A 13,451-nucleotide genomic window follows, 5' to 3' on the forward strand; every position below is an offset into this window, starting at 1 on the left:
GGCACGAGATGAGCTACAGGTCCAGTCTAACACAGCAGCATCTTGGGCTTTAGGAGCTTGTGGTTTCATCTATTCAAACTTTGAGCCTGTATTTTCCCCCTACAGGATTTTATTCTGACTTCAAAGGAGTTGTTCTTAATGCAACCAAGTGCAAATGATTGATGAATGTGGGTTTTTCCCTTCAGATGATGATTTTAATAAGGAGAAATGAATGCTGGCTAAATATGTTTAACAAGGAGCTTTGTTTGCTTTTGGTTTTGCATCAAAGTTGAATTAAATGAAATGTTTTAGTGCCCCAGTAAGAAAAGAAAGCAAACCATAGCAGAGCCCCCATCCCTGGGGAGCAGGGGCCATGCACAGACTTGTTACGTGATGGATGCTCTCTGCATATGGGAATGTGACACGGGGATAAAGAGCAATGAGTGCAGCAGTAATTTCTTTAATTAAAAAAAAAAAAAAATTGGAAAAAGGAGGTGATAACTTGTGGAAGCACAAGGACCACAGCTGCCAGCAGAGACAGTGGCAGTGATGGGTGTTTGCTGGGAGGTGAGGCTCCAGGAGCCTGTGCCAAACTCTCTGATAAGTTTGCTCCACTAATCAGGCGCTTGTTAATAATGACTCAGATTTACGATACTTCATAACAGCCCAAGAAGAAATATTCATCCTGGTATTGACTTTGTGGGGGAAGAAAACCTAATAAAGCATTGAGAGTGCTTAATCAATACCCGGGCAGGGCTGCACTGACTATCAGAACGAGCAGCTTTGTTTGCTATTCAGGCGGATAATTTATGGTTAGTGCTGGAAGTGATGTATGTAATTTATGTTTTAGAGACAATTACTGCTCACAGACAACTGCTGCAAAGCTTTCTGCAGGGAACCAAAAGACAAATGCAGTCTTTGGGGTGCAAGTGTTGTGCCTGGCAGCCTGTCCAGTGTATTTGTTCATTACATTATATCTTTGTGTAATGTTGATCTATGTGCACGTGCGCTCGTGTGAGCTACGTTGCATTGTAGCAGTGAGTGGCCTTTAAAGTTCAAATCAACGTTCTCAGGTTTCAGGATTTTTTAGACATATGGTTTCGGTTGCAGATCATCCAAGCTATAATTAAAAAAAACAAAAAGAGTGTGTAAAACTAAAGGAGGTACATTTTTTTTGGATCTTCAGCGTTTTTTAAAACTTGAATCAAATTATTTAGACCAATGTATGAGAAGTTGTGAAATGGACATTGTGATTTGCAGACACGTGCCTATAATACCTCCTTATAAAAGCTAATTGTAAGGTAGTTGCAGTTCTACACATTTGTGTGCCAGGCACTCAGATATACTAAAGTATGCATATAGGAGCATTTGAGGTGCACATGATAAACTATATTTAGACTTTGATCCTAACCTTTGGTTTGGTTTATTTTGCCCATCAGCATTTGTGTTTTCTGAGTTAGGAATTTACATCTCTAAATTGGTATAAAAAGTCAATATAAGCTGCCAGTGCCCGTTAGAGAGAGGAATCAAACTTTCTTGAAGATATTTAGCATTTAGATTCCTGAAATCCACCCACCTTCATCATAGTCTCCAGGAGAAGGTCCCAAGTGTTATTAATGAAATGTTGTCTTCCCTCTAAATAAATTTGTTGCGGTTGCTGTGACCCCCGATTGGAGCAGGGTGTGTTACCCTAACGCTTTTAAACTAATCAAAATCACCTCCTTGCTCCGTGCTGGTGGGCTTTGTTCAGGCAGGATTGCAATAACAATGGCAATGATTTTACAGATTTTATTCCACTTCAGTGATTTATTTCAAGTCCAGGGAGCTCTGACACATGCTGGAGTCTGTGGCTCATGGGTCAGAGCACGGGTTAGCCCCAAAACTGGGCACCCACATGGCAAATTTGCATGTGGCTGCCTTCAATAAATAAAGTTATTGCTCATATACAGCTGGTAAATACAGAAACCTTGGAAAATGGGTTTTAAATACTGTGTGGCAGTTATGAGATTCCTTTTGTTATCTTAAAATTTAGTCTTTGTATTAATGAATATGGCATTAAACTTGTCATATGGGGAAAATAAAAATGCCTTAACCTGTAGGCAGTGAGTTAACTGCTGTGTTCCACTGATCTAAACATACAAACTTGCCAAAATTAGATGGTCTTTCACTTCCTGGTTTTCCTGCTGCAGAGCTGAGCCCCTGCTCATTGCAGGTGCTTTCTCCTTGCCCAGCTCTGGCCAGTCCTGTGCTCAGGGCAGGTTTAATCCCTCACTGGCTTTTAGAGATGCTGAATTGAGCTCCAGGTGCAGACCCTGCAGAGCTGCAGCCTTCACCAACAGCTCAGTGGAGAGGAGACTTCTGCCCAAATGCCAACACGTATTTCTGCTTTTCACACAGATTTTTCTTCATCTGCTTTCTACTTTTGAGAGCTAGTGAATAGAGCAGGTTGCTGCTGTTAGATTTCAAGCTGGAATTACCAATGAAAACCACTTTGTCCAGTGTCTGATTTTACATAAAACCTTCATTTTTTTTGTAGAAATCTGAAATCGCTTACATTTTCATAAAAACTTGCTGAAAGGCTGTTTTCCCTGGAGCTGAGGATATGTGACATTTTCAGATGGAATAGCATTAACAAGAACAGAGGAATGAAGGGATTGGAATTGTCCTTCTCCATTTAGCATGTAGCTCCTAGGCAGGGTTAATTGGGCAAAGGTGATTTGCTTCATGAAAAAAAGGGATGTTCCCATCCATATCAAGTATTTTATAAGACTTTTGGAGAAAAGACAGCTTTTCACATAGTTCTGTCTATTATACCATGAGTACAGGGAGTGTGGGACATGGGCACATTCAACAATCCATATTTTAACATACTACTGGATTTAAAAGATATTGAGAATTTTTTTCCCCCACACATATATGCTAGAAAGATCATATGTAAAGTTAATATCAAGTTAATCTAGATGCAAGGTGTTGTCAATTATTTTTTCCCATGGCAAAATTGAAGGCTCACATCCAGTATGTCCCATGGATAATGTTTTTGTGTTGCAACATTGGCTCTATAAATAAATGTGAAACGTTGCTGTAGCAAACATCACTTTTTTTTTTGAACTGCCTACAGCATGTCATTACAGATGGATTGATAGGCTTGATAACATTGAACTTTTGTCAGACCTAACGTGGCAGACTTGTTACGTGTCAGAAATTTTCTGTCATTTTGCTCACTATTCAAAAGGCAAAATATATTTGCGACCTTGAGTGACATTGAATATAGAAAGCAGACAGAAATTTATCATTTGACAGAATTGTTTTTGTTGAGTTTATTTTAACTTTCCTTTTTTTCTTTTTTTTTTCAATGGTAAAGCTGTAATCAGATTTTAAAATCCTGACTACTCTTTTCTAGGAATATGGAACAGCTGATTGTGGCTTGTAAAAGCTCTGTGACCCGGCCTTTTACAAATGTAAAACACATTCTTTATTACTTCACATTCAGATCATTTATTTTTTGTGCTTCTTTGGACTGAGGCAACATCTGACCTTTATTATGGAGTTGCAGAAAACAGCTTGGCAGGGTGCAGGCAGTGGGGAAGGTCTTGAACAGGAGACAGGACAGTGAAGGATGCAGATGATTAGAGAGCAAATTTCCATAATATTAGGGCTAAAACTGGTGAGATTTATTTCTACTCGATGTATTCCTTCTAATGTGATTGCTCTCTAATAAAGCTGTATCAAAAAAGCTTTTCTTGGTGTCTTAACTCAGAAATTAAATCACAGTTTATTTTATGATGATTAGCTTTTAATAAGGTGTTTGTTTTAAAGACACGTGGAGATGGAAAGTCAAGTTTTGCGACTATACCAGAAGAAGTGGTGGGTTTCTGGTGTAAAAAGCAGCAAAGAAATGGCCTGAAAATATTTCATCAAAAGATGAAAACAAATATTAAGGCAGAGACAAGGAAATCCTGGACAGAGCATGAAGAAGGTAGGGTTAGAAGAAGGAGGAAATGAGGTTTTCAGTCATGCAGCACCAATAGCTGAACAAGGAAGGAAAAGATTTTTAATTGCTACCAGGAACACTCTGCAATCAAAGGAGGAACTTCCTATGTATTAGCATGCAACAGCACTATACACTTCCGAATGGATTATACCCTGGTGAAATCAAGGGGATAATGATGAGCTCCTCAGCTAGAAGGGTTTTGTTCCAATAATTTGCTTCAAAATATAGACACTGGTGTTAATAAACCGGGCTGTATATCCTAGACCACCTCACCCAGTCAATATTTTACACCAGGAGGTCACGTAACATTGTGGGTACTGAAAAATAAAGCAGCTCTTCCTTTAATTTTGTTTAAAAAAATAAAAACAGCAGGGAGATTTTATTAGTTTTGATCCTGTTGGTATGAATAGAAGTCGAAGCTGTGGAGCTGGGTTATTTTGTGGCTCGTTGCTGTTTATCACCACGAGGCACATCGAGTAAACCCCTCGGAAGGGGCTGCGCGCCGCCGAGCGCTCGCGTGCCTCCTCCCAGAGCTTGGAGGAACACGTCCAAAATCTGCCTCCTGTCATATGTTCTCCCCATCTCTTGCCGAGGAGAAGCGAGAAGACGCACGTTGTTATTTTGGTGCCGTTTGTTTTTGGAGAGGAGGAGGGGGGGGAGTGTTTTTCTCCTGGAAAAGTTTCTGTTTGAATCGCGTTCCCGTGAAATGGAGAAGAGCCTCATTGGCTTCACGTGAGTTAGGAATTGGTTTGTTGTGTAGCTCTGGGATAACTGAATTTTAGTTTATTTCTTTATAGCCCACCAGTGTTTTCCAGTATCACTGAGGACAAAGAAATAATAATTTTGTTGGTCATTGTGTTGAATCTAAAGCTGTAGAGAAATGAGGTGGTTTCAGTGGGTTTGTCCCTCTTCAGCTGCACTTCAGTGAAAGTTGGTGTTTCATGATACGTGTTTCTTTTAGTTTTTTAATAGTCTGAAACCTCCTCAAAAATTTCTTTTAACCACGGCTTTTAGCCAGGATCAGAAATGAACCAGTCAAGTGAAACTTGAGCTCATCAAAGAACTAAAAAACCTCGGTCAGTCTTAGTCTTTAACACCTAAGGGTTGCAGTTGAAAGGCTCTCACCTCTTCCATGATTGTGAAATTCCTTTTTTTTTTGTTATTTTTTCTTTACAAACTAATTAAATAGTTTTTTTAAAAGCCTCATTTCTCCCTTGGGGAGGAGGAGTGCCACTAATACGAAGTACCTGCCTGTGGTTTTTACAGTCGTGATGATGCTTATCTTCTGCTGCTTAATCCTCCTCCTCCTGGCTTTCCTGCTGTCTCACCTGAGAGCAATGTGAGCGCCTTCCCAGTGCCAAAGGCCTGTCAGATCTGTCACCTGCACCCTCAGCCTGGGCTTTGAGGAGGTGGGGTGTCCCCTCAGCCCCAGCTCTGCCACCAAGGCAGATGAAGACATTTGCCCAAAAATTGAAGCCAAGCCCCCCAGAGCCCACTGTTCTCCCCCAGGTCCCTCCCTGCTTGCCCTTGCACTGCTGGACTTGGGTGTGTGTGGGACATGAGCACTTCAGAGAGCAAAGTGAGTGAGAAGGAATTTCCCAAGTTCACTGTGCATGGAGTCAGAGCAGCAAATACCTGCTGGGCTTGTTACATTTACCATCCCCTTTGAACAAATTTTCTATTTTGGAAATCACCTCCGTACTGTTTGTTGTTTAAGCTCCTGCTCAGCAGAGCAGCACTGCTGGCTTGGTGGTTTCTATCATATTTCTTTGAAATTTCTCATGTAGGGTATTTAAGTAGGTATGTAAGCGAAGGTCTTTGCTATTGATTTATTTCTCTGCCACTAGCTGTCTATTTACTTATGTATTTTTTTTCATTTAGTCCTTTAATGTTCTTCGTTTGTAACGTGTAAAGTTCTATTTTGCATGCAGGAAAACACCAGCTTGCAAGGTGAATAAGTCAGGTGTGTAGATAACAGCACCTGACAGAAAGCAGGACCATAATTGATTTTTTAGGACCAAAATCCTACCATCTTTCAGAGGTTTCTCATCTCTGCCACTGCTTCTAGAAGCAACCTAATACCCAAGTGAGGCTGCTGGAAATGACTGTGTAGAGGTTGTTCCAGAGGTGGAAGTTGGCAAGCTGGGTAGAGCCTGCAGCCGCAGCCAGATGGGCTCTGCACTCACCTTGTGTAGAAAAGGAGGAGGAAAATCCCACCCTTGCAACTCTTAAATTACAGAATCCTTCAGGTTGAAAAGACCTTTAAGACCATTGAGCCCAACCATTAACCCAGCACTGCCAAGCCCACCACTAAACCATGTCCCCAAGTGCCACATCCACTAATGGTTGGGTTTGAAGATCTTAGAGGTGTTTTCCAACTGTAATGATTCTATGATATCTGTCTTTTAAATCCCTCTAGGGATGGTGACTCCACCACTTCCCTGGGCACCTTTTCCAGTGCTTGGCAGTCCTTCCAATGAAGAAATGTTTTGTGGTACCCAGTCTAGACCTCCCCTGGCACAGCCTGGCTGAGTGGAGGGGCTCAGCAGCATGGTCGGGAGTCGCTGATCCTGGGGTTGCTTCAGGATCCCGAGCTGGTTATCTCAGAAACTTTCTCATTTTTTCACATCAGTCAGACACGACTGTCCTCAGATCTTCAGGTACTGTGGTCAGTGCCCACTCTTCACTGGTTGCTTGTTCTTTCTCCTGGCAGATGTCAACGAGTGCACCACGGGGAACGGCGGCTGCCACGAGCGCTGCTGCAACACCATCGGCAGCTACCACTGCAAGTGTCCAGCTGGCCAGAAGCTGGGGGAAGATGGAAAATCCTGTGCAGGTAATGCTTTGTACCACATCTCACTGCTATTAAGGAATCAGCAGACTTAGGAAAGGGAAGGAAATGGTGGCTTTTATTGTGAGCCAGCTGAAGAGTGTGTGCTCAGAGTTGTCGAGAGCGCAGATCTTCTCATGTCTGGATTATGAAGATGTAACTGTAAGAACACTTCAAAGGGTTGGGGTTTTGTTTTATTTTGTTGAAAAAAATGTTATCACTTAACCTGGATTGGCTGTGCCATGTTCTGATTATGGGATTTCCGTCATCAGTTGAAAAACTTGAAGAAAGTGTATACGCTTGATAATATTTCATCTGTCTCTTAAGCAAAATGGTTCTTATCAGAAAATACACATACATTTTCATATTTCAGTCACAATTCCACAGCTAGAGATTAACTGAATAAAAAAGGATTTAAAACCACATGCTATGTAAACCCATTTGTCTTTTTCCTAAGGGAAATTTAAGTCTAGTTAGTGCATTAGAGGGTAAAATTCGTTCTTATGCAAAAACTTATGCTAGAACACATAATGAATTATGGTCAGACTTCCTAAAGGCTCACTGGCAAACAGAGTGGGTGTAAACAAGCCCAGATGATGTGTTGACCTACATCACTACATTTTGTGTAACGTCAGGTGCTGCAGAAGGTCAGGTGTGAGGTACCCAAGGTGTGCTGTGCTGCAGGCCAGAGCACTTCCTTCTTCCTGAGCTCTCCTCTGACACAGGTAACAGGGATGTGCTGCCACATCATCTGGTGTGCTCTGCTGTGGGCCTGGGTTGGACCTCCCCTGCATTTCAGTGCTGCAGTAAATGCATCACTGATGGTATCTTTTTAATCTCAGGGCAGCTTTTCATAAACTGTATTAATATCTTCTCAAAAGAAACTGTGTTCTCTGACTTTTCCCATTGCACAGTCTCACAAATTCCCTTCTTCCAAGATTTCATTTTACCATTTCCAGGTCCTTTTTAAGGTTTGTATAAAGCACTGTATTTCTTGTCTATGGTCATATGATTTCTCCTAACTTAGTAATTCATTTGGCTGCACTCCTTTTTTCACTAAAAGACAACAGAATTATTTTCTATATCAGCCTGTCAGTTGAGATCCACCTTGACAGTGAAAGTAAGCTGTAGATGGTTATGTTATTTTGATTGAAGTATTTCATTATGGTCCTCCATGTTTTCATTTTGGCCTTTGGGGAGCTCAACCCAAGAATATCATTTATGATTCACAGATCCTTGCTACTTCACTTCTCTTGCCTCTCTGGGGGACTGACTGGCAAGATGCCCATGGGCCAGTGCACAGGTCTGTGTTTCGATGACTACTTACTGCTTTCAGTGCATAAAAGTTCACCACACCAAAGTTTTTGGAAGCAGGAGTCCTACTCATCATAATCCTCAGCATGCAAGAGTAATTTTTCCTTTAGACTAGTCTTATTTTAATAAGTTAGTCAAATTAGTGTTCCTTCTGCACAATTCAGTTCTTACAATACACTTCGAATTCAAGCTTTTGGACAGTCTTTAAAATCTCAAACAGAGCTTAAGGTATTTGATTTTTGTACTATGTTCTATCTGACCGGGAATTGCAGGGGAATATATTATTAGCTGTTTTGAGGCCTTTTTTTTTTTTTTCTTTTTTTAATCTTCAGGCAAAAATGGAAAAACACAATGAACTGGAAGTGCTCCAGTCATACAACAGAGTGAATGTGGTGGTGTCACTAAATACACCTGAACTTCTGCAGAGGTGACAATGACAGAATTTGGCTGTACTGACCTGCAAGGAGGCCAGCTTCAGCCAACCTCTGGCCATCAGGTGTTACAATATGAGTAACTTAGTGTTACTCATATGAGTAACACAATATGAGTAACTTAGTGGCTGGTTACTACATGAGGGGAAAATGAGCCTCAGAGTCTGGATGTCAAGGTGACCCCAAAAGTGTAAAAGTCCTCATTCCCCAGCCCATGCAGCCAAAGAAGGAGTCTGAAATGTGTAGGGTTGGCTTCTCAAGGTTGTTTATTTTCCCTTCTCTAGAACATTCTCTCTCTGCCCTGCTGAGCTCTGTCCAGCAGCTCGGCCATGGCATTCTGTCTGCCCTCAGGGCAGTGTTCACATTTTATACCAAAAACTCCGTGTGCCGTGGTTACAATAACGTGCCAATATCTGCCATTGATGTTGGACAGTGTGTCTGTGCCTGAAACCAACAGAAAAGTGTCACCAGCACAGCGAGACATGGAGGGCAAGGAGAAGGAGAAGGAGGTCAGGACATGCCCAAATCCCTGCATCGTGTCCCCCTGAACCTCATTCTAAAAAGCCCCAAAATTCCACTTTTCCACCCTGTGTTAATTCAACTACCACACTGCTCAAACCCTTGTGGCTTGTAATTCCTCACACAAAATTGGCAGCTTTTTCCACGGGCTAAGATCAAAGCCACAGGTGTTTTTGACTTTCTGCCAGGGTCTCTGAGCCCCCTGCCAGGGTCTGGAGCCAGCCAGGGCAGCCAGAGGGATGTCCTGGATTCCCACAAGTGAGCTCTCAAACAAAACTGTGAGTGCTGCTGGAAGGCCTCCCAGGGCATGAACTGGGGTTTTATTAATGCCTCTGCATTGCTCAAAGGAGTCATTTTTGCAGATAGGAGTAAAACATCTCCTCATTCAGGTTGACCAGTGGTTTTGGAGGAATAAAGTTTATTGTTGTTCTGGATTGTTCCATTCTTTCTGCCTTTATAGCATCATTGTGCTTTATGTTACCCCTTAGTCTAAACTCAGGCATTAAATAGATGTGCACTATTCTTCTGCTCCCATTGTTTGTCTCGTAGTTGGTTTTATTTCACTGGTGCCTGCAATGATTGATCAGTGTACGGGGTTTTTTTATAAGCCAAGGTACAAATAAGGTGTATTGTTAGAAAAGCAGCATGGAAGTAGCACAGATCTTATTCAGCAAGTCATTATTACTGGAAAGATTGATCGTGCTTTTCTGAAACAAAATAGAGCATCCTTCTGACAAAAGGGAAAGATGTCAGGAAAGAGCTGTTGGGTTTTTTGAAATATTTTTTTAGCCATTTGTAGCTGTTTAATGCTAAGGAAGGGAAAATGGATAAAAATTCACTAACAAACAATGTACTGAAGTGCAATGCTGTTTTAATCAAGCATTGCTGGGGGTTTGAGGGCAATTTTTTTTGGAGACCCAAAGACCTAATTTCACAGCTTGAGCGAGCTGACAATGCTCAACATCTCCACCTTCTCGGGTGTAAAAGGTGTGTGCAAGACACAAGGCTCCATGAATATGCACAAGACAGCAACACAAAATAGGTGGGATAATCTTAAAATAGTTACTGCCATCAGCTTTGATTAAACCTCCTTCTTGAGTGATTCTGTGGCTGGTTGGACCTGCATGGGGAAGGGGACTGGGCAGCACAGACCCATGCTGTGGGGGTCTATCCTCATTCCAAGGACTGTAGGGATATTTCCTGGCTATTTGTAGGGATCTTTTGTGGCTCTTTGGGGGTTCTTATGCAGGAAATGTCATTCATTGTTATGTGGTTTGTGAGGTCTTGCTTCACTTCGGTGAGGGATACTCTTAAGGAGAGGCAAGATGTGGTGAGCTGGAGGCCTGTGCATCTCCACAGAAATGCCAGCCAGAGCAGTGACCTGATTAGCCTTTCAAAACTAATTATCTCCATTTTGTACTGCAGCTTTCACTCTCCAGCCTTCATGCTCAGAGCTTCAGTTTGCTTCTCTGACAGAGAAATATTTCCTGGCAGCTCCTGGCGCAGGCATTTCAGATTGTGACAGAAAGCTCCTGCTTCCCTCCCGCTCCTCGTGTGCCTGATGGAAATGAATGATGAGACAGGATTTGGCTTTAAATCACTGCACAAATAATGTGACAAATTAATATTTGACATTTACCAGTGTAGGACTGTCAGGCTGATGCTGTGCCCTGTGCATCTTGTGCTGTTCCTGGGGCAGCCTAGGCAGGGGCTGTGCGTAGGTTTGCTCAGAAAGGTGTGACCTGGTCTGAGGAAGGGAGAGGAAATGGGTGTGTGCCCAAATACCTCCTTGTTTGTACCACTGTGTCAGCGAGATAGGCTGTGAAATGCAGATATCCTCATTTCGTATTTTATTCTGATGCGAAGCAGTTCTACTCGAGCATCGCAAAATGCAGAAATGGTATTTTCTGAACATAAATACCATTTAAAATGGTATTTTAAATGGTAATTTTAAAGCTCAGTTGTTGGCACAAGTCCAGATCTGTAAGGGATGCTGAAGCTATAGCTACAAAAGCGTGTTTTCACACATGAATAAGCTGCAGAAGTCAAGTAGAAAAAGGTCGTGGCCTTATGTTGACCTTCTTTGGTAAACTGTCATTTCTTATTTATATTATTGTGCTCTCATCTGTCAAGGCAACTGCAGGAACTTAGAGACAAGTGAAGTCCTGTGATTAACTGTTGATGAAAAGGAGCTCCTGTTTGGCTGATTAGAGTGATGCTGCAATGGCTGTAGCCCCATCCCTGGGGGTTTCAGTCAAACCTCGGAGCTCTGGCAGCTTTCCTGACCTTTGCCAGGGGGACTCTGGGAGCAGCTGCCTCCAGAGCCAGAGTGTGACTGTGCCAGGGCCACCACTGGTTACCCCAGAAATGGAGGAGTCACCGGGATCACTGCTGGAGCTGCTCCCAGGGCGGGGGGGACTCTCCAAACACTGTTTGTTGCCTTGGAAAAGTTAATGGTGGGCTAAAAGGAGTACTGAGGGACATGTCTGAGAGCAAGAAAGTGTTTATTAATACGGTGACAGCATTTATTAAGTTAATAAGGTCTGAAACACAACTTACTCTTGTCTAATTCTGGTTTTATTGAAGAGAACAAATGCTAATTCTGCATTTGGGCTGCTTTCCCTGCCCACCAAATCAATGTACAGGTGTCTGCCATGTCCTGTGATAAAAAACTGAAGGACAGAATACCATGCACTTGGAGGGAAATGACAAGGCATTTTTAATTATAGTTATTTAATTTTTATTAGAACAGGAGAAATTAGTCTACTGAAAGGATTCAGGATGGTTTTTCATGATCTTAACTCTTAACAGTTGCATTTGATTCAGCACACATTGTTGGCAGGCCGTGACACTGAGGTACTTATTGCCAGGAACACTTCAGCAGAGGGAGAACAAGGAGAATATATTTAACAAATACCAAACAGTACCAGTTCTTATTCCAGATGCAGCAATACCAGACCAGCTGAACTCAAATCTTACAGCACTCAAGTGAAGGCGCCCTCAGATGAGGGGAAGCCACCCAACCCTCTTCATCCTCCTCTATTTCAAGACCTTGTCTTGAGACAAGGAAATAAATCCAGTTGCAGGAATTGTTTCACAGTTATCTAATTATCTGTAACTGAATTATTCTGCCCACCTAATGTTTGCCTCCTAGAGTGAGGGGAATGGACAACTCCACCGTATCACCTTATCAGACCCTGGGTGAACCATCTTGATAACTGAGGCACATCAGGGTATTGGAATTTTACAGCAATTCTAAAAGGAAGAGAAAAAGAATAAGCAAAAGAAAAAGACTTATGAGAGGAGAGAAGGTAAAGCCTAATTTCTGATTTTTCCAAACCTGTTTTTAGTGGCTCTCAGGTATCCTGGGACTCCAGCTTGGGGTTTTAGAGCTAAGTCAGATAATTTCAAGTATTTATGTTTCAAAGTATAAAAATCTCGCAGTAATCTGCCAAGGAGGGTGGAGAACAAACATTTTCTTTTCCATTAGTTTGTACATCCAGAATACTGGTAAATATCATATATTTAAAGTGAATTCAACAAGAAGCAATATCTGGTTTTATATTTAAGTATTAATTATGATTGCTCCTACCTGTCAAATCATTATTTTTAGTCATGAGCAAAAAGCTTAATAACTGCTTTTGATTTCAGATCCCAGTTGGTAATAACAAAAAAAAAAAAGGGTTCCCCTACTTCTCTTATAGAGGGAACTGTATTAAGAGAGATAAAGGATTAATTGTGCATTATATACATTGTTGGGCATTGTGCACTCAGACTTCAGTGGTTTTCTGGAGACTGCTGGATTTAGGCAGGAGGACTGTGTGATTTTTGTGTGTGGCTGCAGAGAAGCTCCGGGCAGAAACTGCTGGAGATGTTTTACATTTGCAAACTTGATGGGGAATCTAATTTTATTTCTACTCCCAAGTCATTCTTTTGGAATTCTCAATTTCAAGCATTTCTCTGAGAAGAAATGATGGCTGGAGGTTGTTCCTCTGACCTCCCTCGTGCTCTCCCATGCTGTGGTGGATCTGCCTGGGATCAATAGCTGCGTGGAGCTGTTACACTCTCCCAGGCAAATTGTGTCATCTGTCTGCATTTGTCTATTCCTGGTAGTTCTACAGCAAAAAAAGCTGTAGCAAGTAAGTAGCAAAAATGACAACATTGTCGTAGTAAGGGTAACACTGACTTCAGCTTATTGGACTTTTTAAATGAATTACTTGAGTGCTGATTCCTGACAAGCCCGAGCAGGCAGGAGCCTGAGCTGAATTTTGGGGGCTCATTTCAGGCTGGCAGTGGCTTGGTCTAGGCTTGCTTTCTGTGAGCCCTCCCCAGCAAGAAACACCCAGGTACACAAACCTTCTTGATCTTATTATAATATATCGAATAC

At 42.0% G+C, this 13,451-nt stretch overlaps 1 protein-coding gene across 1 annotated transcript in view; it reads left to right on the plus strand.

Annotated features, from left to right (window-relative positions):
• LOC128792900 (multiple epidermal growth factor-like domains protein 6) overlaps positions 1-13,451 on the plus strand; it is a 188,200-nt gene that overhangs the window by 95,124 nt on the left and 79,625 nt on the right. The window contains exon 5 of the mRNA XM_053951790.1: positions 6,684-6,806. Within this exon, the coding sequence (XP_053807765.1) occupies positions 6,684-6,806 (123 nt within the window). The remainder of the gene's footprint in view (positions 1-6,683; positions 6,807-13,451) is intronic.

This window comes from Vidua chalybeata, chromosome 10 (genome assembly GCF_026979565.1).
Source record: "Vidua chalybeata isolate OUT-0048 chromosome 10, bVidCha1 merged haplotype, whole genome shotgun sequence".
Classification (NCBI taxonomy): Eukaryota; Metazoa; Chordata; class Aves; order Passeriformes; family Viduidae; genus Vidua; species Vidua chalybeata.